Source organism: Moschus berezovskii, chromosome 18 (assembly GCF_049115385.1).
Source record: "Moschus berezovskii isolate FMDL1 chromosome 18, NW_MosBer_1.0, whole genome shotgun sequence".
Taxonomy (NCBI): Eukaryota; Metazoa; Chordata; class Mammalia; order Artiodactyla; family Moschidae; genus Moschus; species Moschus berezovskii.
In genome coordinates, this window is record NC_142477.1 from 40,294,400 (window position 1) to 40,322,068 (window position 27,669).

General features: G+C 48.7%; 1 protein-coding gene across 1 annotated transcript in view; it reads right to left on the reverse strand.

Moving 5' to 3' along the window:
• Nucleotides 1-422: 422 nt before the first annotated feature.
• LOC129553098 (ubiquitin carboxyl-terminal hydrolase 16-like) overlaps nucleotides 423-27,669 on the reverse strand; it is a 31,627-nt gene continuing 4,380 nt past the window's right edge. Inside the window, 5 exon segments of the mRNA XM_088827582.1 lie at nucleotides 423-1,004; nucleotides 1,007-1,901; nucleotides 2,160-2,827; nucleotides 3,016-3,118; nucleotides 22,371-22,546. Of these exon segments, the coding sequence (XP_088683708.1) occupies nucleotides 442-1,004; nucleotides 1,007-1,901; nucleotides 2,160-2,827; nucleotides 3,016-3,118; nucleotides 22,371-22,546 (2,405 nt within the window). The 3' untranslated portion in view covers nucleotides 423-441.

Here is a 27,669-nt window from a genome sequence, read left to right on the forward strand (position 1 = left end):
CAAAATTATGTTGAATAGTAGTGGTGAAAGTGGACACCCTTGTCCTGTTCCTAATCTTAGGGGGAATTCTTTCCATTTTTCACCATTGAGAATAATGTTTGCTATAGGCTTATCGTATTTTGCCTTTACTATGTTGAGGTAGGTTCCTTCTATGCCCATTTTTTGAAGAGTTTTAATCATGAATGGGTGCTGAATTTTGTCAAAGACTTTTTCTGCATCTATTGAGATTATCATTTGCTTTTTACCTTTCAATTTGTTAATATGATGTATCACATTAATTGATTTGCATATCTTGAAGAATCCTTGCATCCCTGGAATAAACCCAATTAGATTATGGTGTATGAGCTTTATCATGTGTTTTTTTTTTTTTTTAGTCTTTACTTTTTTATTATAGCCATTATAAAAGCCACAAACGTTTCCAGAGAAAGCAGTTTGAAATTGTTACGGTATTCTTTCATAAAATAGGAGGTAAGCCTGTGAATTTAGTACTTTAGTTGTAGGCACAGCTTGCACGTGAGTGTCACTCATGTGAAACCACTGCCCTTTGGTTGATGCCATTTCAAAATCTTGTGGAATATCACCATGGAGAACAAGGTTAGAGAGATGAGTGTTTGCAGTTCTTGTCTTGGCGTAGGCAGTATAATGCCCTGACCTCATGGTACCACTGTGTTCAGCGACTCCATATAAGGAACACAGTACCCGTGTATGTTCTTCAGCAACATTCTTACACTTAAGGGTACAAAAAGGAGCCAAATCTAAGATTTCTGGAAATTTTATGTGTTTGTTAACTTTGCATAGGTTAAAACCAGCCTGCTGAAATCTCTTGAAATGAAGAGTGAGAACTGGAGGAGCAAGAGAAATTAGCATCTGCTTCTTAGCATTGGTGTAAACATGCCTCCTTTTGCCTTTCATATTTGCCTTTGGTCCATTGTAGTGTCTCCGCGTGCACACTTCACAAAGCAGCTTATTAGCATCCCGAAGTTTCTCATTTCGAGTGAACTGATACAATGTTGGACTGAACACTCATCAGTGTTGAAAGCCTCCGTATTTGCGAGTGTACAGAAAGTAGTTTCTGGATCTTCGTTTACAACCTCATATACCTTCATAGCCGGAGTAGGGTCGTCATCCAGAATCTCTATATTTATTTCGTCAGGTTGCAGAGCAGCATTCAAGTTAAGGTTCTCAAAACCACTGGAAATGTCCACTTCTCCATTGCTCCCTTCCTTCAAGTAGGCACCGTTTAAATTCCTAGGACATTCAGTGGCAGACGATGCCAAAACCTCCAGATCATTATCCACACTGACATTTTTCATAGTTGCTTCCTCTGTGGATTTTTGATTGTCAGTTATACTTTCTATCATTTTTTCATGGCCATTCAAATCTTTCTGATTAACACAATATTCTTTAGGTGCAACTTCCTCTTGTGAAATATGGTTGGATTTAATATCTGCTTCTCCCTGAAGTGACATTTCAACTTCACTCTCATTATCTTCAGGATGGTCAATGGCATAGACATCATTTCAATGAAGAACTTTCCCTTGAATTTTCTGTTGTCTTCGTTGGTTCTTGGCTTGCTTCTTTGCTTTTTTCTGTAAGTGCTTACTTGTTCCTGAAGGAATATCATTTCTCTCCTTTAAGTAACTGTCATTATCTTTTTCTTCCTCGCTATCTTTATCTTCATCTTCCATCGTCTTTTTCAGATTTTTATCATTTATACTTTTCTTACCACTCTGATCATCTAAAACCGGCAGAAACAAATCAAAGAAAGATTCATGAACCAAGGAGACAGTTCTGCATTCATCACACATGATTGTACTAGTCAGCTCACCACCAAATATTCGATCCACAAAACTTGGTAGTGATTTTTTCTTTTCATACTCTTTAACTTTATTTTTCTGATGCTAAAGCTGAAACTGTAATACTTTGGCCACCTCATGCGACGAGTTGACTCACTGGAAAAGACTCTGATGCTGGGAAAGGTTGGGGGTGGGAGGAGAAGGGGACGACAGAGAATGAGATGGCTGGATGGCATCACTGACTCTGTGGACATGAGTTTGAGTGAACTCCGGGAGTTGTTGATGGACAGGGAGGCCTGGCGTGCTGTGATTCATGGGGTTGTGGAGAGTCGGACACGACTGAGCGACTGAACTGAACTGAACTATATTTTTCAGCTCTTCATCCACTTTTTCAGTAGAATTACCAAACGCTTTAAGAATTCCTTTACTTACTCTCTGATGTTCTTCTGCTCTCATTCCATCCAATAAATAGCGAAGCAGCTCCTGACTGTCCTGTTGCTGATAGCCTTTAAATCACACTGCTTTTTTACAGACCTGAGAAAAGAGTTCTCTAGGTGTCACGATTCCCTTTTTGGTCTCTTGCATCTCGTTAAGAAATTAGCTCATGGCTAATATAAGAGGGCCTGGAGGCTCAAGATTTATTTCTAAGGGTTCTGTTAGTGCCAAATCAGGTGGTTCAATTTTTACAGACATTTTTACTTCTTTCAGTAGTTCTCTAAGCACTGGTGTTTGTGACAAATTCTGCATAACTGCATGGAAGAAACGTATTTCCCAAATTACTGAGCCTTTCACAGTTATTTGGGAAGTCAAATTCATGGAAGGATTTTCTCTTGCCATGTTTTCCTTTTTTCCTCTCTCTTGCTCATTTTTACTCTCCTTTTCTAGCTTTTTATTTTCAAGTTCAATATTACCATTATCTTTTGCCGCTGATTTTGGAGTTGTATTACCAGCCTGTTTTCTAACATAATCAACCACCTGACCCAATCGGTTTGAATTACAATACTGGACTTCATCATCACATAGGTAACACCCTGCCAGGCTCCTCTGTCCATGGGATTGTCCAGGCCAGCATGCTGGAATGGGTTACCAACTCCTTCTCCAGGGGATTTTCCCAACCCATGGATCAAACCCAAGTCTCCTGCATCTCCTGGGTTGCAGGCGGATTCTTTACCACTGAGCCAATGGGGAAGCCTTAAAGTGACAGTATGTAAACAAATACATACACTCCAGTTGTCCAAACTAAGAACCAGGCAATGAGGTTCAGATCTTGGTGTCATGTAGTGCTTCAAAGCATGTTGCTCCTGAGAATTTCTGCCAGAGCCCTAAAGATTCAGAAGAATCATCAATTGAAACAGTTTTCCCCTTTGTCCGTTTCTTTCCCACGTTGGCACTTTAGTGATTCAGTTCAGTTCAGTTCAGTGGCTCAGTCGTGTCCGACTCTCCGTGACCCCACGAATCACAGCACGCCAGGCCTCCCTGTCCATCACCAACTCCCGGAGTTCACTCAAACTCATGTCCACAGAGTTGGTGATGCCATCCAGCCATCTCATTCTCTGTCGTCCCCTTCTCCTCCCGCCCCCAACCTTTCCCAGCATCAGAGTCTTTTCCAGTGAGTCAACTCATCACATGAGGTGGCCAAAGTATTGCAGTTTCAGCTTTAGCATCAGTCCTTCCAATGAACACCCAGGATTGATCTCCTTTAGAATGGACTGTGGGATCTCCTTGCAGTCTAAGGGACTCTCAAGAGTCTTCTCCAACACCACAGTTCAAAAGCATCAATTCTTCGGTGCTCAGCTTTCTTCACAGTCCAACTCTCACATCCATACATGACCACTGGAAAAACCATAGCCTTGACTAGATGGACCTTTGTTGGCAAAGTAATGTCTCTGCTTTTTAATATACTATCAAGGTTGGTCATAACTTTGGAGGAGGAGGGTGACGTGCAGGAGGAGGAGGAGCAGGAGGATGAAGATGCACAGGAGAAGGAGGACACGCAGGAGGAGCAGGAGGAGGAGGACGTGCAGGAGGAGGAGGAGGAGGACACGCAGGAGGAGCAGGAGCAGGAGGAGCAGGAGGAGGAGGACGTGCAGGAGGAGGAGGAGCAGGAGGAGGAGGACATGCAGGAGGAGCAGGAGCAGGAGGATCAGGATGAGGAGTACGTGCAGGAGGAGCAGGAGCAGGAGGCCGCGCAGGAGGAGCAGGAGCAGGAGGACGCGCAGGAGGAGCAGGAGCAGGAGGAGCAGGAGGAGGAGGACGCGCAGGAGGAGCAGGAGGAGGAGGACACGCAGGAGGAGCAGGAGGAGGAGGAAGACACGCAGGAGGAGCAGGAGGAGGAGGACGTGCAGGAGGAGGAGGAGCAGGAGGAGGAGGACACGCAGGAGGAGCAGGAGCAGGAGGAGGAGGAGCAGGAGGAGGAGGACGTACAGGAGGAGCAGGAGCAGGAGGCTGCGCAGGAGGAGCAGGAGCAGGAGGACGCGCAGGAGGAGCAGGAGCAGGAGGACGCGCAGGAGGAGCAGGAGCAGGAGGCCGCGCAGGAGGAGCAGGAGCAGGAGGAGCAGGAGGAGGAGGACACGCAGGAGGAGCAGGAGCAGGAGGCTGCGCAGGAGGAGCAGGAGGAGGAGGACGCGCAGGAGGAGGAGGAGGACGCGCAGGAGGAGGAGGAAGAGCAGGAGGAGGAGGAGGACGCGCAGGACGAGCAGGAGGAGGAGGACGCGCAGGAGGAGGAGGACACGCAGGAGGAGCAGGAGGAGCAGTAGGAGCAGGAGGAGGATGACGTGCAGGAGGAGGATGCGCAGGAGGAGGAGGACACGCAGGAGGAGCAGGAGCAGGAGGAGCAGGAGGAGGAGGACGTGCAGGAGGAGGAGGAACAGGAGGAGGAGGACACGCAGGAGGAGCAGGAGGAGGAGGACGCGCAGGAGGAGCAGGAGGAGGAGGACGCGCAGGAGGAGCAGGAGGAGGAGGACACGCAGGAGGAGCAGGAGGAGGAGGACGTGCAGGAGGAGGAGGAGGAGGAGCAGGAGGAGCAGGGGGAGGAGGACGCACAGGAGGAGCAGGAGGAGGAGGACGTGCAGGAGGAGGAGCAGGAGGAGGACGTGAAGGAGGAGGAGGAGCAGGAGGAGGAGGACGCACAGGAGGAGCAGGAGGAGGAGGACGTGCAGGAGGAGCAGGAGGAGCAGGAGCAGGAGGAGGAGGACGTACAGGAGGAGGAGGATGGGCAGGAGGAGCAGGAGGAGGAGGACGCGCAGGAGGAGGAGGACATGCAGGAGGAGCAGGAGGAGGAGGACGCGCAGGAGGAGGAGGAAGAGCAGGAGGAGGAGGATGCGCAGGAGGAGGACACGCAGGAGGAGCAGGAGGAGGAGGACGTGCAGGAGGAGGAGGAGCAGGAGGAGGAGGACACGCAGGAGGAGCAGGAGCAGGAGGAGCAGGAGGAGGAGGACGTGCAGGAGGAGGAGGAGCAGGAGGAGGAGGACGTGCAGGAGGAGCAGGAGGCCGCGCAGGAGAGGCAGGAGCAGGAGGAGGAGGACGTGCAGGAGGAGGAGGAGCAGGAGGAGGAGGACGCGCAGGAGGAGCAGGAGCAGGAGGACGCGCAGGAGGAGCAGGAGCAGGAGGACGCGCAGGAGGAGCAGGAGCAGGAGGCCGCGCAGGAGGAGCAGGAGCAGGAGGAGGAGGACACGCAGGAGGAGCAGGAGCAGGAGGCCGCGCAGGAGGAGCAGGAGCAGGAGGAGGAGGACGCGCAGGAGAAGCAGGAGGAGGAGGATGCGCAGGAGGAGGAGGAGGACGCGCAGGACGAGCAGGAGGAGGAGGACGCGCAGGAGGAGGAGGACACGCAGGAGGAGCAGGAGGAGCAGTAGGAGCAGGAGGAGGATGACGTGCAGGAGGAGCAGGAGGAGGAGGACGCGCAGGAGGAGGAGGAAGAGCAGGAGGAGGAGGATGCGCAGGAGGAGGACACGCAGGAGGAGCAGGAGGAGGAGGACGTGCAGGAGGAGGAGGAGCAGGAGGAGGAGGACGCGCAGGAGGAGGAGGAGCAGGAGGAGGAGGACGCGCAGGAGGAGGAGGACACGCAGGAGGAGCAGGAGGAGGAGGACGCGCAGGAGGAGCAGGAGGAGGAGGACGTGCAGGAGGAGCAGGAGGAGGAGGACGCGCAGGAGGAGCAGGAGGAGGAGGACGCGCAGGAGGAGGAGGACATGCAGGAGGAGCAGGAGGAGGAGGACGCGCAGGAGGAGGAGGAAGAGGAGGAGGAGGAGGATGCGCAGGAGGAGGACACGCAGGAGGAGCAGGAGGAGGAGGACGTGCAGGAGGAGGAGGACATGCAGGAGGAGCAGGAGGAGGAGGACGCGCAGGAGGAGGAGGAAGAGCAGGAGGAGGAGGATGCGCAGGAGGAGGACACGCAGGAGGAGCAGGAGGAGGAGGACGTGCAGGAGGAGCAGGAGGAGGAGGACGCGCAGGAGGAGCAGGAGGAGGAGGACGCGCAGGAGGAGGAGGAAGAGCAGGAGGAGGAGGATGCGCAGGAGGAGGACACGCAGGAGGAGCAGGAGGAGGAGGACGCGCAGGAGGAGGAGGAAGAGCAGGAGGAGGAGGATGCGCAGGAGGAGGACACGCAGGAGGAGCAGGAGGAGGAGGACGCGCAGGAGGAGGAGGAGCAGGAGGAGGAGGACACGCAGGAGGAGGAGGACACGCAGGAGGAGCAGGAGGAGGAGGACGCGCAGGAGGAGCAGGAGGAGGAGGACGCGCAGGAGGAGCAGGAGGAGGAGGACGCGCAGGAGGAGGAGGACATGCAGGAGGAGCAGGAGGAGGAGGACGCGCAGGAGGAGGAGGAAGAGCAGGAGGAGGAGGATGCGCAGGAGGAGGACACGCAGGAGGAGCAGGAGGAGGAGGACGCGCAGGAGGAGGAGGAAGAGCAGGAGGAGGAGGATGCGCAGGAGGAGGACACGCAGGAGGAGCCGGAGGAGGAGGACGCGCAGGAGGAGGAGGAGCAGGAGGAGGAGGACGCGCAGGAGGAGGAGGACACGCAGGAGGAGCAGGAGGAGGAGGACGCGCAGGAGGAGCAGGAGGAGGAGGACGCGCAGGAGGAGCAGGAGGAGGAGGACGTGCAGGAGGAGCAGGAGGAGGAGGACGCGCAGGAGGAGGAGGAAGAGCAGGAGGAGGAGGATGCGCAGGAGGAGGACACGCAGGAGGAGCAGGAGGAGGAGGAGGAGCAGGAGGAGGAGGACGCGCAGGAGGAGGAGGAGCAGGAGGAGGAGGACGCGCAGGAGGAGGAGGACGCGCAGGAGGAGCAGGAGGAGGAGGACGCGCAGGAGGAGCAGGAGGAGGAGGACGCGCAGGAGGAGCAGGAGGAGGAGGACGTGCAGGAGGAGCAGGAGGAGGAGGACGCGCAGGAGGAGGAGGAGGAGGAGGACGCGCAGGAGGAGGAGGACATGCAGGAGGAGCAGGAGGAGGAGGACGTGCAGGAGGAGGAGGAAGAGCAGGAGGAGGAGGATGCGCAGGAGGAGGACACGCAGGAGGAACAGGAGGAGGAGGACGTGCAGGAGGAGGAGGAGCAGGAGGAGGAGGACGCGCAGGAGGAGGAGGAGCAGGAGGAGGAGGACGCGCAGGAGGAGGAGGACACGCAGGAGGAGCAGGAGGAGGAGGACGCGCAGGAGGAGCAGGAGGAGGAGGACGCGCAGGAGGAGCAGGAGGAGGAGGACGTGCAGGAGGAGCAGGAGGAGGAGGACGTGCAGGAGGAGCAGGAGGAGCAGGAGGAGGACGTGCAGGAGGAGGAGGCCGCGCAGGAGGAGCAGGAGGAGGAGGCCGCGCAGGAGGAGCAGGAGGAGGAGGACGTGCAGGAGGAGGAGGACGTGCAGGAGGAGGAGGACGCGCAGGAGGAGGAGGACGAGCAGGAGGAGCAGGAGGAGGAGGACGCGCAGGAAAAGGTGGCAGCTTATATGGCAGCTGCCCAAAATACAGATTTTTAATATTTAGTGGATACGTACTGGTCCTCCTGAACCAATTGCTAAATTGGTGAAAGCTTCCTGTTCTCTGGGTAAATATTTTCCTGAGCACCCTCAGTGTCCCCTTTCCTCCAGAGGAGACATCCCCCCCCAGAGCACACTCAAGCCCACTTCCCTACACTCTAGCTGTAAAGAGGTTCCATCTGTCACTAAGGACCTGCATCTCTGACTCCATCACAAGGTCTCACATCCATTTGCTGACAAGTCCTTGCCTGGTACTGGTCCTCCTGAACCAATTGCTAAATTGGTGAAAGCTTCCTGTTCTCTGGGTAAATATTTTCCTGAGCACCCTCAGTGTCCCCTTTCCTCCAGAGGAGACATCCCCCCCCAGAGCACACTCAAGCCCACTTCCCTACACTCTAGCTGTAAAGAGGTTCCATCTGTCACTAAGGACCTGCATCTCTGACTCCATCACAAGGTCTCACATCCATTTGCTGACAAGTCCTTGCCTGGAGCGCTGATAGCTGTTAACTACTTTGATTATCAGCCCTGCCTTTAGGTGATGCAGTCTGCAGCCTCTGGGCTGGACCATGCAACCCTGCCTGTGGAGCAGGGATGTGTTCTATCACACATGGCTTTTTTGGTGTTTGGGTCGATTTTAACTTTTAATTGGAAAAGCTCTTTTATTTTCAGAAGTGTGTACATTTCCATAGCACAGCGCTAACCCTGATCAATCTGGAGAGGATTAGGTAAATTTTTATAACTGAAGGGAAACAGGAAATTTATTTTTAAGTTTTGCGGCTCCAACACATTAAAATAATGTGATTTTTTTTCAAGTATTGAATGCCATTCCAGAGACATGTTTAAGTTTTTTATAGTCAGCATCAGATGGCAGTACAGCTTGAAAAGAAAACAATAAAATATCTGTTTGTTCCTTTCAAGCCTGCCTGTTTTCCTTTCCTTCACAAACAGCCATCTAAGTGAGACTGGAAGGCCAACCTTAGAGGAACCTGTTGTTTCTCCTCCAAGGGATTGTTCTGTGTCTAGAGAAGCACGTGTTCTGATTTAATTAGAAACCGGTGGGGCACTGGGCCGGCTGGCTGGCTGCTCTGGCCGCCCTGGAAGCCGGAGGGCTGAGTGGAGGCCAGGGAGTCTGAGCATATCTTTGGGGTAAGAGATTTGGTTACACAAGGGAGGGGAGCTGAGGGCTGGTCTGCTCATTTGGAGAAAACTTTCTGGGTGGTAGGAACTAAGGATAGGGTATAAGAAATGGATACACTGGGAGAGGGGTGAGGCGAGCAGAAGCGGCCCGGCCCCGGCTGCCTGTGTCAGCCTGCGGAGGGCAGCTTCGCCTCTCCCCTGCATCTACCCTTCTCCCCCAGATGGAGTTCACGGGACTAAATCATGGTGGGGTTCGCCTGGTGCCCATTTCCACAGCTTTTCCACCTCACGACCACCCAGATAAACCCACTTCTCACGGGACTAAATCATGGTGGGGTTCGCCTGGTGCCCATTTCCACAGCTTTTCCACCTCACGACCACCCAGATAAACCCACTTCTCAGTGCTCTGGCTAACGGGCTAACTTCTTGGTCATCCTTTCCAGGCTTTCCTGAGGTGGTGGAATGGAGAGGAAGGCAGACACTTCTTGAATTGGTTTCCCTCTGAAGCAGAGGCAGTAGCTTCTGTGTCTTCTCCCTCTTTAGCTGGACTCTCCTGCTTTTATACCTCCTGCTCCATCGTGTCCTAACCAGGGCTTACAGACCTCTCTGCCCCTTAGGATGTGGATCCTGCGATGCCAGTGACCAGACCTTCCCTTGTTTGTAGAGCCAGCATCTGGCTCTGTATCTGCACAGATTAATTCAGTAAGTGGAATATATATTCGTCAACCAAAGGCAGGCAAAATCCAAGCTAGGTGGGAAAGAGTACTGACATTATTGTGTACATTTGACACTGATACTGCTTTCACGGAATCAAAGGGTAGTGAAGGCCTTGAGCTGTCTGGGGAATCAGGAGTATGAGTCACGCAGAGTGATGCAGATAGGATCAGTGAGATTTTAGTCACGGCATGGCTTATGAGCTGGGAAATTGGTTGTCACTCAATGTTGAATAGTCACTCAGATTTCTGCACAACCCTCCAATGTTCATCTCAGACATTCTGGACAAATCAGTGTCCTATTTGTATAATCTATGTTCACTTTGATTCCAGTTTGAATTTCTTGTGTACTCCATTTCCACCCTATTGGAGTTAGCTGAGCTCATTTGTTAAATTCTCACAGTGAGCCCGGAGGGGTACACCTTGCGGGTATGAACCCTCACAGGGGCTCCGGAAGGTGGGGACCATCCTCACTGTGCACTTGAGGCTCCGGGGCTCAGACTGGTCCCAAGGCAGGATGGCCCTGTGCTTGGAGAGACTCTTTCCAGACTCTGCCACTTATAGTTATGGGACTTAGGGGAAGTTACCTAACCACAGTCATTAAAACCAGAACATTTGGAAAGAAATCAATGTTTGTCTTGGCCAACCCATGCTGGGCCAGTGCATTAGAGTGGCTGTGGTAGTGAGTGACTTGCTCCGTGTCAGATGGACATGTATTTACGAGAACTGTGTGACCTCTATTGTTTCCTTTCTCTGGGACGCGAGGAGAGACGGCGCTAGGCGGCATTCCTTCAGTTGTGCTAGTTCCGGAGTTGGGAAGGATTTGTTCAACTCACAAGCTGGACAGGCCTTTCTCTTGGACCTGAAAGATTTATGACATGATCATCCAGAAGCCCCACCACAAAAACCTCATTGAGCTGATTACACATTATCTTCCGAATATCAGCTCAGATGAAAAGGACCGTCTGGCCCACTGACAACCATCCGTTGGCTTCTGCACAGTGTATTATTGTCCAGCGCTTCCTCAGGATCTATAATTAGGTGATGGTGTAAGGAGGCCGCAGCGCGCGTTTGAATAGCGACTCTATTTGGGTCATGATGTCACTCACTCCCTTGAGTCCCTTCTCATCATATGGCCCTCACCAGAGTGTGGTTGGAATTTAGCATACGTGAAATCAGACCTTCGCTGAGTTTTTCATGAAGCAATGACAGCCCTTGGGATGAAGAGCCTTTACACACCTGAAATAATTATGACTTAAGAGTTGAAGTTCTGGGACCCCACTTTTTAGCTCTTTAATCTGGACAAGCCTCTTAAAGACTTCCTTTGTTCATCTGCTAATTAGGGTTCATGGTACTAGTAACTCCTATGGGTTATAACATATGGTGTATATATTACTTGCCTTTCCCCCATCATACCCAATCAACGACTACATCCTGAATGTTCCACCTCTGAAGTATTAACATCTCTCAACTCTTTCCATGGTTCTCTGTCACCATCCCAGGCCTGGTGACATCACCATCCCATCCCATCCCTCTTGCCTTAGATCATTGCACTAGCCTCTTGGCTGGTTTCACTGCACCCACTCTTATGTTCCTCTAATAGACAGGCTGCTTCCAAAATCACCTTGTGGGCCAATCGCCTGGAACACAGCCTCCAGCTTCAAACCTTCCAGTGGTTTGAAATAAGCCTTTCTCTTAGGCTAAAGCCCCAATTCCTCATCTTGACTTGTGAGATAATGCATGATCTGTCCTTGTCTGTATCTCAAAGCTCAGGTCATGCCACTCATCTCCCCCACTCCCACCACCGCATCAGCATTCCAGCCGAATCAGCTTATTTTCAGCAACTCAAATACCTCAAGAACTCTCCTCTTTAAAAGCCCTCCGCACTGGTTGTTCCTTCTGCTTAGCACATTCTCTACCCATTCTCCATCACTTCCCTGCCTTGCCAACTCCAGATGCTCCTTTGAGAATCAGTTTGAAATGCTTCTTCCTCGGGAAATCCTCCTGAGATATCCCCTACCACCACCACCATTATTATAATCTCCTGATAAACAGGCATGCTCTACTTCCCAGCATATGTCACAACTCCAGTTAAATAATTACCTGAAAAGCATTTGTTTAAAGCTTATCTTCCTCTCTGGATTGTTTCTAAAACCCAGTTTCATTTCTAGTACACTAAGCAGCACATAACATTCACTCATAAAACATTGTGGAGGGATGAAACTTGTTATTCCTCTCAGCACTCAATCCTGCCATTTTTTGCAGTTGAATATCCTTGGGTCACCTTTGCTAGTTAATCTCCAGCCTCCTCTTCATTGAGGATAGGAGGCTCTGTGTGAACGAACCCCATCTCTAGGTTTTCCTGGCCACTGAGGGCTGAGTAGAAGGCATGGTAGGAGTCAGAAAAGAGTCACTAGGCTGCTGAATGTTACAGCTAGAAAGACACTTAGGGTTCAGTGAACCCCTTGGCCACATTTTAAAGACGGGGAAACTGAGGCCAAGAGAAATTGAAAGTTACGCTCAAGAGCAGAGCTAAGGAATGGATTCAGTGACCCTAAAATGTTCTTTTCTCAGGCATTAACACACACATAGAAAACATATATTTATACACAGTTTGTAGAACATTTTCTAAGTTTCATTTCTGTTGCTCTATTGATCTTTATAGCAGCCTTGAGAAGAAGGTAGGGCAATCGTTCATCCTCATTATACAGACAAGGAAATAAGACCAGGGTGTCTGGTGACTTATGCCCACATCCAAGGTCAACCCAGCTTACAAGTGCAAAAGCCTGAGACACTGAGCTTCAGGCTCTAGGGTGCATGTTTTTCCACTACGTTGTTCTGTTTCTCTTACAAATAATACTTGTGTGTGTGCTTGGTCGATCAGTTGTGTCTGACTCTGCGACCCCATGGACTGTCCTCTGTCAACAGAATTTTCCAGGCAAGAATACTGAAATAAGTTGCCATGCCCTCCTCCAGGGGATCTTCCTGACCCAAAGATTGAACCCGTGTCTCTCGCATCTGCTGCACTGGCAGACAGATTCTTTACCATTAGCGCCACCTGGGAAGCCCCCAAACAAATACTCGGGCAACTCCATTCCTGGGAAGAAATGCATCAGCCAGAGGGTCTCAGATGGGAGCAGAGAAACATTCTGTTTCATTCTCTTCCTTGCTCACGTAGTGGCTGTGGCGTCTGTGACTCAGGCTTCCCTCTGTCCGGTGACTCAGGAGGTGATGGGGGTGGGGTGTAGGTGCTAAGAAGTCAAGGCTAAGCATTCGCTCTGCTGCTCACAGCTGGGGACCCTAACCAGCTCATCAGGAGCCTCTCTGAGCCTTAGGTATCCAGCTGTAAAACATAGGTACTTGTTGCCTCTCTCTAGCATTGTTCAAGATTAAATGAGATAGTGCTTATAAGATACAGAGAAAACAGAAGGCACCGCTCAAGCACTATTTATCCTAACACCCAAGGCAGCCTGAAGCAACAGAGTTGAGAAAAAAATGTCAGAAAAGGTCAGCCTTTGGGTCAAAGAGATGTAAGGCGTTCTCAGGAGGGCACCATGAACCCTGAGGTGTGGTTGAAAGGGGAGGCGGTTTGCAGCTGATGCAGACTGTATTTTAGTTGCAGTCTCTTTGGCTGCTGTCTCCTGATTTCATCAGTCCCCATGTGTCCCGACTGCTGCTTCAGTGCCTTGCTTGTGGTGAGTAGGGGTGGAGTTGGGGGACTAACTTGTTGGGGGTGGACAGTGTCCTAGCTGCCCCCTTCACCCCAGAAGAATCAACACATTTCCGCACAAATTACGTTTCCTATCCCTGCATTTGGAGTGGGGAAGTTAAAAAAAGGAATGGGAGAAAGCATTTATAAATTCATCTGCCTGCCAATCTGAAAATAGTTCCATTCTTAAAGCCATTTGTGAGCTTTTGTTTTCCTAAGCTGCAACTTCACAAAATGCATCCAGAAACCATGCTTTTTACTCGACCAAGCTGTGAACACTGCCTATTTATGAGTACCTTTCTTCACAGTCTAGAAGTTAAAACACCATCCGTAATGGTGAAACTACAAAATATAAATTGAGAATTTCATTATCGACATTTAAATTAAAATTTCATGGCAGACTCAGGAGCGAGGAGGCGGGGTTGTGGAAAGAGGTGGCAGATGATCAAAGTAGAGATCCAGTTAAAAAAAAAAGAAAAAGGAGAGATCAGGTCATTCCTGGGGAGGGTGGTCCGCTTCTGGAGAAATGACGGCCCTGGGAATTTACCGTGTCCCTGGGCTGTGCTTCAGCCCACAGTCTGTCACTTGTCCACAGATCAAGGACAAGTCCAAGGGCAGACCCATCCTCCCCAAGTCCCCAAGACTGAGATGAAAGCAGAAGCTGGAATAATTTCCAGCGCGAAATCACTGTGGCAAAGGTCCGGAATCCTCCACTGGCATAGCAAGCTCATTCTCTCTGTGTGGGACTCCTTGTCTAATGAGGGGCAGCGGACAGCTGAGTCTGTCCCCGACTTGGGCCCCAGGGCACCGAGTCCCCAAGCCAAGTCTCTTGTGCCACCGTTGCCACCAAACCCCATTATGAAGGGCAAAGCTTCTTTTTCTAAAGAGAAGACAAAACCTTCTCTCCTTCACAGAGTCATACAGTCATATATTTTTCAAAGATTGAAAATGATGAATCCAAGTTCATAAATGAGATATTCAGGATGGCAAGAAAATTGAGGCATGTACATACATATGCCTGGAAATATCTTCTATGGTTAAGGAAAAGAAAGCAAGTGAGGATGTTACTATGTGTGTGGGTGGGAAAGGAAGGTGGTCTTGGACTATGCTGTCTAGCTTAGCTTAGTTAAATTGTCGAGCATAGGGAACCTAGTATTCAGTGTCCAAGTGGATCGGGGAAGACACAGTTGTGAAGGTGGGTCAACATGATTCCCAGGATCGTCACTGTGTCTGGCTCAGGTTCCCATTCTCCTGCTTTTGTCCACTTCCTTGGGCTCTCATCCCCACCCCCAGGCCATTAGTGATCACATGGGTGCTGGTGACCCGTAACTCTTCATCCTCAGGCTCTAGTGTCCATCTTCACCTTCAAGTCCCACAGGCAGCCTAAGGACACCACATCCCACGTGGAGAACTGGTCACCAAGCAGGGGCACCTGCTGTGCTCACCAGTGGCTCCATCGGTCCCATCACCCAAACATAAGCTTGGGAATAGTCAGAACCCCAGATTCTCCCACTGCCCTCACATATAACCTGTTAACACATTATTTCTTCCTTCTGTTCATCACACTGGTCCCCTTCTCTCCTTCCCACCCCAGCTATGACTGTCTTGGTTCAGACTTTCAGCTACATCTTGCTCCTGGGTTGTTGCAGTTGCCTCCAAACTTGTCTCCCTGGCTTCTCTAAGTGTCTCCTCCAAGCCACGCTCCATACTGTTGCTGCAGGAATCTTTCTGCAGCGCAAATGTAATTTTGATGTGATCCTCAAGGCTTTGGGTAACCTGCAAGATGAAGTCCAAACTCCTCCCCAAGGCAGGTGAAGTTCCCCTGGCCCTGCCCCCTGTCCATCTCTCCAGCTTTCTCTTTTATTCACTTCTCTATCTCCTTCACTCAGCACATGTTTATTACACCTGCCTGGTGCCAGGTACTGTGCAGGTGAAGGGATGTGGTGGTAAAAGTAACTATCACCCTGCACCATATAATCCGTCTACACAAGGCACGTGCTGTTCAAGCTTAGCGCGTTTGCTCACTCAGTTCTCTCTGCTGCTCCCCGGAGCCTGCACATCCCTCCCCCACAGCTACAGGCAGGAACACTCACCTTTCAATCCTTAGCTTAGGGCCCCTTCCTTAACAGAGCCATATCAGAACTCTCCTTCCTCTGCGCGCCAGCTCCCGTGTGTACACAGGCCTTTCGTGAGCTCACCGTATTCCAAGGCCGGCCGTGCTCATCTGACCTCTGTGACCTCGGGCAAGTCCTGGGCCTCGGTTTCCTCATCTGTGAAATGAAGGCACTGATGATCCTGCAGGAAAGGAAGAACTATACCTCGACTCATCTTAAATGTTCAGTTGGGACTCTTCAATAAAAAAATTAACAGGAGAAAAACGGCTTATTAAAATTGCAGTAAACATCATGTGGGAGAAACCTGTATAAAAGTATAATAATTCAAAGCAGTGGCTTAGAATCTCAGCTTATCTAGCATCTTAAAGAACAGAAAGTCTGGAGAGATGTGATGGGACAAAGGAAAGCAGTTGTAGGCTTCCAAGGGTGGCAAACTGTGGGAAGGTAAATAAAGGGAGGAAACTAATGGAGTGAGGTTTGTTTGCAGATCCGTCCCGGGCCATCTCTGGTCTGATAAGAATCTGTCTTCAGAAAAAGTAGAATTTACATCCTGAAAGGGGAACTTTTTCTGACTTTGTTTACTTTTTTTCTTTAGGCTGCTCCATGTGGGCATGCAGGGCTCTTATTCCCTGACCAGGGATTGAACCTGTGACCCCTGCAGGAGGAGCACCGAGTCTTAACTACTGGACTGCCAGGGGAGTCTGGAGTTTGTTGCCTCTTAATTGCCTTTAGTTTAAGATGCCAAAGAGGCATATTTTGGGGTGACATATCCTGGTTTCTTTCAATTTCAACATGATGTTTTAAACATAGCCTGGCTCATTGTGGACCCACTGAATATTAGCTGCTATGATAACGATAATGATGTTGGCAACAAGAAAGAGAAAAATGAGGCAGCTGCCATGGAAAACAGTTTGGTAGTTTCTCACAGAGTTTAGGAGAAGGCAATGGCACCCCACTCCAGTACTCTTGCCTGGAAAATCCCATGGACGGAGGAGCCTGGAAGGCTGCAGTCCATGGGGTCGCGAAGAGTTGGACACGACTGAGCGACTTCACTTTCACTTTTTACTTTTCTGCATTGGAGAAGGAAATGGCAACCCACTCCAGTGTTCTTGCCTGGAGAATCCCAGGGACGGGGGAGCCTGGTGGGCTGCCGTCTATGGGGTCGCACAGAGTTGGATATGACTGAAGAGACTTAGCAGCAGCAGCACAGAGTTTAACATAGAGTCATCACGTGACCAAGCAGTTTCATGCCTTGGTATGTACCCAAGAGAAGTGAAAACACATAGAAACTTGTACACAAATATTTATAACAGGATTATTTGTAATATCCAAACCCTAGAAACAACCCAAATCTCCATTGACAGATGAATGGATAAACAAATTTTGTATATAATACAAAGGAATATTACTCAGCCATGAAAAAGGAAGCTCTGATACATGCTACAACTTGACTGAATCTTAAAAACATGATCTTTCAGATCACTAAGGGATGAGTTGGGCCTTGTGGGAAACAGAATTCTAGCAGTTTGTTCCAAAGTGACATCTGTGAACACATACCTGAAATACTAGGATTTGGATGGAAAAGGAGGGAAGCCCCAAACAACAGGTAGCATGAGAGCAGGATCAAGCAAATACCAGGGAACATGGTGGGTGGGTGAAAAAAGGGATTCTTGTCAACACTGGCCAGAGGGTAGCAAGGAGGGAGGCTGGTGTGCAAGGTGCTGTGGACACCATCAAAATGTGTGTGCTCCATCCTCTGGGAAGGGCCTGCAAAAACCAGGGCAGTGAATGAATAGGGAGACTAGGAGCAAAGGCATGTGGGAGGATTTTGTGGCTATGGGGAGAAGCCTGGGGAGAAGAAAGGCAACTGCAGATAAGACTCCACTTCAGGGAATCTATAGGACAGTGTGGCAGGTGAGGCTGAAACCATCAGACTGTGGGATTCAGTAGCGAATATCTGCAACTCATAGCAGGGGAGCACTGCCAGTGCAGTGCAGGTGGAAGTGGCAGGTGCTATGGTGGCTTGTCCGGCAGAAGGTGGGGCTCTGCGTGGGGCTGCAGATGCCCTGGCTCAGGGTGTAGCTCCCAGGTCTCCAATTCCTCGAGTCCACTGGACATCACCTCCCTTGTGACCCTGCAGCCTTTGGTACTTGCCTCAATTTCAACTTGTTCTTCTTTCTCAGTAGATGGGAAACATCTTGAGGGCAGATGTCTTGATTGCCACTCAGTTCAGACAGGAGGCACTCAGTCTCTGCTCATTTGATTGAACAGCATCTCGTCATCTAGGGAAGAGGACTTCCCTGGTGGTTCAGACAGTAAAGAATACTCCTGTAATGCAGGAGACCTGGGTTCAGTCCCTGAGTCAGGAAGATTCCCCGGGGAAGGGAATGGCTACTCACTCCAGTATTCTTGCCTGGAGAATTCCATGGACAGAGGAGCCTGCAGGCTATGGTCCATGAGTTCGCAAAGAACTGGACATGACCGAGCAACTAACACTTTCACTTTTCACTGCTTTCCAAATACCCTTAGAAAATGAAAATGCTTTCCCAAATTAATGGTTACGGGTGGCATTCCTAACTTGTTGCCTGGTGTGGACAGGAAGGACTTGAGGAGAGGAGTGAGTAAGTCCCTCAGTTCAGTTCAGTTTCTCAGTTGTATACAGCTCTTTGCGACAGAGGATGAGACGGTTGGATGGCATCACCAACTCAACGGACATGAGTTTGAGTAAACTCCAGGAGTTGGTGATGGACAGGCAGGCCTGGCGTGCTGCAGTCCATGGGGTTGCAAAGAGTCAGAATAAGTCTCTAGGAGAGGTGAAAAGTCACCTCTTGTTTCTTCCCTTTTAGCTTCTGCATTTTTGCATGGGGGTTGCATTTCGGTGGGAAGCTTGGAAGGCCTCTTCTTGGATAATGGTAGGTTTGATCTAAGAAGAGATGAAAGAGTATGAAGGAGATTTGGTATGTGATGAAGGAGAAAAGAATCAAGAAAATGCTTGGTTTACCAGACTTTACCATGCCAACAGGCCAGGCCACAGGCCCTGGTGCAGAGAGGTTGTCATTGGGCACCTTTGCTTGGCTGGGCCTCTCCTGCTCCTGGGAGGCTGTGGGCCATCTGACTGCATTTCAGCACTGTGCTTAGTGGACTGGCTATAACAGCCAGCATTACAGATGCATTGTAGCTTCACTTCTGGGTTTTCTAATTCCGCCTCGCAGGTAACTATCTGCTCTTCAAGCCAGTGTTACTTGCCTGATAGTGCTTTTCATACAAAAATTTCAGCTTTCAGCATTAACTCTGCTTGCAACTATTTACCCTTCCACCAAGGCCAGGAAAGTAGTCAGAATGGGCCCAGGCTTGTTGAAAGTATTCCCGGATCAATATTCTTAAACTACTGTCTTCACTGTGTCTCTCCACTGTAAACATCTGCCATGGTCTATATTGTTGCTACTCAAGTCATGGTTTGAGGACCAGCATCAGCAGCATCACCTGGGAACTTCTTCAACTATCCCAGACCTGCTGAATCAGAATCTGCATTTTAACAAGGTCCCTGGGTGCTTTGTTTGTACACTGAAGTTGGAGGAGGTCTGGTTGACACAGACTGAGAGAAGCACAGCTTCTTAGTTGACACCATATCACTGATTGCTCCTCCAAATAAATCTTCACTCCAGGATATCCTGATCTAAATCAGCTGGTGCCCCTTAAAAAGCTCTCTGTTATTAATGTGTGTGCTTATGGCCTTTACTTTCAGACATCATTCTTATTTTTGCCCACAGAAATTTGTCCAGTACTTATTCTTCCATAAGTGATTTCTCCTGAGATCCTGCCTTTATTTCCCCAACTGTCCATGTTCCACAATCAATCCCATGCCCACCCTACTTCCTTATCAAGCCTGACATTCCAGATGCTATACCATGTGAGAACCCACTGTCCCTTCCTTTGCCTGGACATGAGTTGGGCAGCCTTCAGAACATACCATATTTGTTCATTCACACTTTTGTATCTTAGCTTTTTTGGGAGTCACCTATGGAAGTCCTTTTACCCCTTGGGTCATGCTTTCAAGATCTAGTTGTAGCTACATGATTTGTTTGAAGCCCTTCCTAGACACATCAAAAGTATCAAGGCCACACTGCTCCTTCCCTTATCCAAACTCAGATCATTTGTCTACCTATGATTTGGGCACAAAATCCTAGGGACCTTTGCGTTGAAGTGTCAATAGTTTTACTTGCTTACAAAGAAACAGCTGGATAATTCCCTTTTTCACTTTAAATTTTGAAATAATTTTAGATAGAAAAGTTGTCAAAATAATAAGAGGAGAGCTCCCATACACCTTTCACTCAGCTTCTGCTAACACAAACATCTTCCTTAACCACGAAAGCAAAACCAGGAAATTAACCTTGTACAATACTATTAATGAAACTACAGATCTTACTAAAGGAGATTTCTTAAGTTTTCCTACTAATGTTCTTTTCCTACTCCAGGATCCAATCCATGGTCTCACCCTCTTTTAGTAGTCATGTCTCCTTAGTCTCTTCCAACCTGGGAATAAATCTGTTCTTTCCTTGTTCCTCCCTCCCATGCTTGACACTTTTGAATAGTGCTGGTCAGCTATGTTGTAGAATATCCTTCAGTTTGAGTTTGATCCTCTCTCAAGGCTTGACTGAGGTTTTGCATTTTTGGTAAAAATTACGCACGAGTGATTTTGCGCCATTCTCAGTGAGTCATTCTATCGGGGACTTAATATATCTTATTGCTGATGATCTTAGCCTTCCTCACCTGGTTAAGGTGGCTTCTGCTGAGTTTCTTTACTATAAAGTTACCCTTTTCCCTTTTACAATTAATAACTATCTTGGGAGAGATATTTTGAAATTATGCAAATACCACTTTCTCCTCAAATATATGCCCACTGATTTTAACATCCATTGGTGGCTCTGCCTTCAAAATGTATCACTGTGGCACCCACTGTGTGTATATTCATAAACACTCAGTTGTGTGAGATAAGTCCCTGTTTAAATCATTCTAGTAGGGTTTTCTATTAATTAGACTTTCTTTGAATTGTCTTTCTAAAGAGGTCTTTCTAAACAGGGTGGTGCAATCAAATAAATAAAACAGTCCTTCATGCATCCATCCATCCATCTAATATTTCTTTCAATTTTTGGTAAAATAAATCGATTGCCAATCTTCATATTTCTCCCAGTTATGCCCTAACTGGTGTCCCCTATTCCCTGCTGTTCTGTTTGAATTATTACATGAACTGGCTGTTTTGCCCAAATGAGTAAACCAAGATAGGACCATTAATTTTTTTGAGCAGATGGTTGTCTCAATCAATGTGAAAAATGAGATGTCAAATTGTTTTCCTGGAATGTGCCATCACAGAAAATGCTGCTGTCCTGGACATCCACTCAGTGTTTCTCATCCCTTTCTTTAGGTCACAGCATCCAACTTTTCTTTGCAGAATCTCCCCTCCTCTGTTCTTAGTCCATGTGGTTTAGTGGAGTTGGCCCACCTGCTGGCATTGGAGGTGGGCACATGCCCCAGGCCTGGACAGAATTAGCCATCGCTTTCACCATAGTAGGGTTTCAGTGGAAAAGAACCTGCCTGCCACTGCAGGAGACTTAAGAGACTCGGGTTCGATCCCTGGGTCAGGAAGAGTCCCCTGGAGGGGGGCATAGCAACCTATTCCAAATTTCTTGCCTGGAGAATCCCATGGACAGAGAAGCCTGGTAGGCCACAGTCCACAGGGTTGCAAAGAGTTGGACAGGACTGAAACAACTTAGCATGCACACACACTGGCCATAGTAAATGCCTGAGAAATTGGCATCTGGTTCTAGTTGGCTAATCAGAATCTCTTCTAAAATCCTTGGTGGCATTATTACTGGGTATTTAAGAGAGTGGGGTGGAAGCCTGAAGCTTCCACTGGACATCTTTGGCACCGTGTGCAGGGAAAACAGACTTGAGACGGTCTCAGTGAGAGACGGTGAGAGATGGTGAAGTGGAAACAGTGAAAGGGACCTGTTCCTTGTGATGTCAATTGATCACCTGGATCTAGCTTTTCCTGAAGTGAGGTCCGTCCCAGGACTTTTCAGTTTCATGAGCAAATCCGTTCCCTTTCATTGTATAAGACAGCTTGAGTTGAGTTTCTTCTACTTGTAACTCAAAGTCCTGACAAATAGATGCTTTTTGAGTATCTACTACCCATGAGGACACATGCTTGGGGCTCTGCAGGATTCAAAGACGAGCCAGATGTATGCCTTGCACTCTAGGAGCCCTCAGCCTAGCACAAAACACAAGATCAGTGCACTAATATCCACATTAAAAGGCCCCTGTGATCAGCCTGATCCACCCGTGAAGAGCTTGGCTGTTGGACTGCAGTGAAGCGAGTGATGAATACCAGCTGGGGGGAAATTGGAGCATTGATGAGATGAGGGACATTATTATTCCTGGCAGAGGGAAAGGCTTGGGTGAGGTCCAACTGTGGAAAGTATAAACATTTCAGTGTGTATTTTGAGATTTTAAGGTTCTATGGGTCATCCATAGTGACTGAAGGGTAAAGGTTAGTCTTAAAAGGAAGATTCAGGGGACCAAAAAAAAAAAAATTCTAGAGAAAAGATTGGTTTAAAACAAATTGAAAAGCTTTTGATTGGCAGTCTGAGGGTTTGACTGGCAGCAGGAAGGCAGAGCAGGATTCTGGGTAGAGGAGCTAGGTGATTAAGATGTATTTGGCAGCAGTGAGCAGAGTTGGAGAGGGCAGGGCTGGGCGGCAGGTGAGGAGGCCAATGAGACTGGCTGGCTGAACTTCAGGGCTGGGTTGGGGAGGACCGGAGGGAAAAAAGAAGGCTGGAGGCGGGTGGAATCCCAGCCTCCGAGAAATGCTGCCCAGAGCCTTTGGCCATATTTGCTCAAGAATCTTCCTTGTCGTATCATTTGAAAGCCATACTTTTTATTTCATGCCAAACATTGTCAGAGGGAGCAGTGGCAGATTCATCCTGAACATGAGCCAGCCGGCCTGGCATGCACACGTTTAATGGCATTCCAGACCTCGGGGCCTGGCAGGCGCCCTCGGAGCCCTGCCCCGGCTCTAGCTCCTGCCTCCCCGGAGTGAGGACCAGCATCCTTCTTCTTACTGGGTGACCTTCCGACCAGAAAAAGTCCAGCCAGAGACTCTGACCCGACCCCACGCAAGCCGCAGACAGCTCAGCCCTCTTAGTGATTCCTCTGCTTTGGGCTCAAACTGGGAGCCATCCTGCTCACACCCTCTCTCCTCCTGCTCTCACATTCTCCCCACTTGCCCAGGCTTGAGCAAGTCCCGTCCGTATTGCAGTTACTAACTCTGGCCCAAGTCACCATCGTTTCTCACCTTGATTCCTGCATCAGCTTGGCTGGTCTCCTGGCTTCCAAGAGTCAGTTCAGTTCAGTCCAGTCGCTCAGTCATGTCTGACTCTTTGCGACCCCATGGACTACAGCACGCCAGGCCTCCCTGTCCATCACCAACTCCCGGAGTTTACTCAAACTCATGCCCATTGAGTCGGTGATGCCATCCAGCCATCTCATCCTCTGTTGTCCCCTTCTCCTCCTGCCTTCCATCTTTCCCAGCATCAGGGTCTTTTCCAACTGTAAGTTCTTTGCATCAGGTGGCCAAAGTTTTGGAGCTTATTCCTTACAGTGAATATCCAGAACTGAATTCCTTTAGGATGGACTGGTTTGATCTCCTTGCAGTCCAAGGGACTCTCAAGAGTCTTCTCCAACACCACAGTTCAAAAGCATCAATTCTTTGGCACTCAGCTTTCTTTATAGTCCAACTCTCGCATCCATACATGACTACTGGAAAAACCAGAGCTTTGACTAGACAGACCTTTGTCGGCAAAATAATGTCTCTGCTTTTTAATATGCTGTCAGTTTTGTCATAGCTTTTCTTCCAAACAAGTGTCTTTTAATTTCATGGCTGTAGTCACCATCTGCAGTGATTTTGGAGCCCAAGAAAATTCAGTGACTTTGGAACCCAAGAGTTCCACAGTCTGCAACTCAGCAAAGCAGCTAGAACAATCGTTCTTTAACATCACAAACCAGATCTTGTCATCCCTCTTTTTAAACCCTTCTCATGGCTTTCTGCCTGAGTAAGAATAAAATCCCACATCCCTGTGGTGGCCCCAGGGACTCTGTGCTCTGACTCAGAGCATAACTGAATTTCCTCCTCAACTGGTTACCTCCTCAACTGAGTTTCCTACCCTTCCCTTTGAGCCTTTCTGCTGCTCCTCTGCCGGCCTCTGCTGACGGCTCTCTTTCGCTTCCCGACCCATAACATGTCTCATCATAACAGAGGCATGTATCACAGAATAGGTGCAGGCATGCTTCAGTAACAGATAATCTCCACATTTCGGAGGCTCCCATAACACAAGGCTAGTTCTCAACCATCAGGCCATGTCTGTTGTGGGTTAGCAGAGTGGCCTTGTTCATCAGAGTCACTCCAAGTTGACAGAACAGCCGCTTTCTTGACTGTTCCTGGTTGCTGTCCTCTAGAAAATGAAAGAGACTCTCAAGAGTCTCACAAGGGCCTTTAAATGTTGGTTCAGAAGAAGCCCATGTTACCTCTGCTCACACTTTGGTCAGTCACTAGCCTCAGTCAAGCACGAGAGAAGCCAGCTGTGTGATCTAATCACATAGCCAGGAATGGAAGGGATCTGCATTATTTGGTCAACAGCATGAATGAACAGCACGAGAACTCATTTATCTGTGTGTGTAGCATGGATTAGAACCCTTGGTGTGTCTTCCAGTCCAGACGTTGTGAGTGATGGCAGGGTTGGGGTAGAGACAGTGGAGAATGATGACAGGGAGGAGGGTTAATTACCTCTGCTCAAGTGCAGAGAAATGAGAACACAGCTGAGTTTGGTTGCTCACTGGACCAGTGATGCATGTTAAAAAAAAAGGGGTGGTTATTTCTCAGGTCCTTCAGGCCAAGCATGGCGGCATACTAGTGGTGGCGTGGAATGATCCCCTTGCTCAGAAATAACTTACTTCTGGTGTCTGCAGTTCTTCCATTAGAGATTCATTCCTTTGGTTCTATAATACCATGGTTCTATAATACCATTTCCCAAGTTGTGTCCAACAAAACACTTATACTAGATGTCAGCGTGTGCTCCTTGGTCAAATAAGATGGTGAGGTGCTGAGTTAAACAACAGTGAACAGGCCTTGATTGATATATAACATCTACTGTCTCTTCCTGAGATGGAATCAAAATTTTCAGCATTTCTCCAGTTTTTACAATCAAGGAACCCTTTCCTCCCTGAATGCTTCCCTAGTGTTAACTAGACAGCTGGGGAAAGGCTGATCTGGGAGCATTTTCAGTCCCCTGGGGTATGAGAGGCTTTTCGTGGGAGAAGGAATGCAGTGCAGACCAGGCTTTGAGAGGATGGGACAGCAGAGGGACTGGGGGTGGGGATCAGAGGGTCTGAGAGGGAGAGGACAGGTGCGAAGATCAAAAGTGATCCTTTCCTCAGGGGTGGATACAGAGCTGGAGTTGGCAGTGTGAGCTCCTGTCCCCACCCCACACCCCTCACACACACACCCTCTCTGCTTCCTCCCATCTCCTGCCCAATCCATTCAGTCTCCAAAGCTCTACCTTTTCAAGCCCACAGCACACCAGGCCATCTCTAGTCCTGGCTTAGCTCTCAAGTCCCTGCTGCCTGAAATACCCTCTTTTCTTCAACTCCAGTCTGGGAAATTCCTTCTCTCTTTTAACCATCTGTCAGGCATCCACCTCCAGAATGCCATCCTTGATAGCTTTATCCACCTCACAGCCTCAGCTGGGTTTATTATTCCTCTAAGCTCCCATAACAAACTGTGTCTCTTCATCGCTGCCCTCATCACTTGGTATTTTTAAAAGATATTTGTTTACTTATTTATTGGCTGTGCTGGGTCTTAGTTGTAGCATGTGGGATCTAGTTCCCTGACCAGGGGTCAAACCCAGGTCCCCTGCTTTGAGAGCTCAGAGTCTTAGTCACTGGACCATCAGGGAAGTCCCACCACTTTATACTTTAATATTCTTATTTCTGTCCCTCTAATCTGGGATGCCCTTGAGGAGTTTATCTTTATATCCTTATAACCTCCTCTGCTAGGAGATAGATACTCACGAATTAATTAAATGACTGAGGCCCACGTACAAGAAGTGTGTTAAAATCCCCTACACGTCCCAGTTGAAAGACTCTCCCAAGTTAAGAGGATCTATTCCACATATTTGAAAACCTCATCTTGTTTGTCATGCCCATCTCAGCTGGTTCTCCTATCTCCTGGGGCCTAAAGTCTTCTCTCTGCCTTCCTCACCATCCGGTCTTCTGTCTGACCCATTCTTACCTCTTTCATCCCCTTATGTCCAGATTTATGTCTTAAGAAGAGTGAGTGAGTCTTAGAAGGTTAACGACCATGCTTAGGTTTGTTTCCTTGAACAGGAAGTAAATGCTAATATCCTGAGAAGACAATATAACTTTAAGGGTGAGAAGAAAGTCTTTTGTTTGCTTATTTTATAGTTCAAGATTGCCTTTAATGATTGAATAAGATGGGGAAAACTAGACAAAAACCTGTGGGTAGAGGACCTGGACAGGTTGTTGCTGGCAATGCACTCAGAGCTGAATCACAGCTTTTGTGGGTCAGAGGCCCTTTTGCCTTTGGGGACCTCTTCTCCATAAAAAAATATGAGAAATCATGTGATTGTGTTAATATATAAAGATGAATATAATCCAGGCTGAATTTGTTATTCCGTATTTGTTCCATTCAGTTTTCCTTCTGATTTTAAAAGTATTAAAATTTAAGCCATTTTTGGATCTCTGAACATCTCATGGCCCTTAGGCACAGTGTCCGAGGTGCCCTGTGTGATGAGGAAGTCAGCTTCCAGCCCACCACACTGCCTGCTGCTCCCTGAATGCACAGTGCCCTTCCAACCTTTTGGGTTGCCCTGTTGTTTCCGTCTGGAATGACTCTGTCCCTCATCTCACCCCTGTCCTTTGCCTCTGTCCACCTGACAGATTCCCGCTCATATGCAAGTTCCAACTTAAAAGTTGCTTCTTTTCTACCAGATTTAGCAAATTAAAATATAGGATGCCCCGTTAACTTCAGCTAAACAATGAGTAATCATTTTAATAGTCATGTCCCAAATAGCACATGCCCAAAATGTTGCATGAGACATAGTTATACTAAGAAATTAGGCATGTTTATCTGGAATTAAAGTTATCTGGGAACCCTACTGTGTAGTTGTCCCTGACTTTTTTTTTCCAGGTTTTCTTCCCACCTGCTGCCCTTGGAGGCGTTCTGGCACTTTTCGGGCACCTGTCACTGCATATCCTCCACCCCGACTGCACTCCCATCCTCGTTATCCTCACCTGCCACAGGGCCGGGACGTGGCAGCATATTAATGATCACATATGAGTGAGTGGATGCTTTCCTCTTGTTTTCCCAACTCTCTGTTTATTTTCAGGGATGACATGGCAATATCTGGATTTGATTTCATTCAGGAGGTTGTGTGGGGAGATGAGAATCAAGTCACCTATTGTGTGGGATTACAGTAACACCTTTTTAAACAAAGATGGGTCTCAAGGAGATACTTGGGGCTCAGACACTTCCTTACCTGGTGGAAAAACGCTTGGGGCATATGGCTGACACTTTCATCCCCTCCCTGCCGCTGTGCTCTGAGAAGCGAAGGTGGATGGTATGGGGAGTGGACTCCCTCCTCCCTGTGATGCTGAGGTCAGGCAGCAAGTCAGCCATGGTCCAAGACGGTCCCTGTGTGTGAAGGGGAGGGAGCTTTCTGTTTTTGAGACTTAGGTTAACGGAATTCTGATTTCCCATCTTTACTTTGGGAGTGGACTGGGTCTTTTAAAAGTTCTTTTAAAGTGTTACTTTGGCATCAGATGCATAGGAGAAAACCAGCCTGAGAGGATGGTGGGCACAAGCCCCATGAGACCATCCAAGCCTGGTGTCCAAGGTTCTGACCCTGTGCTCTCACACCATCCTCAGCAGTAGGGACTCCGATGCCCAACAAGAGCCGCACTCCTCTGAGGACCACTGTGAGGGGACACCCACCCCCCAACTCCAGACTATGGGCCAGCCAAAGCATTGGTGATTCCGAACAACTTGAGTTGGGTGAGCATGTGTGTTAAGCATGGTGAAAGTTGCTTTTCTCATTGCTGCTAAGAATTTCCCAGCTTTCAACATACTCTTCTTTTTTGGTTGAATGGAACTTCCAAAGCTGACCACTGGTTAATCAT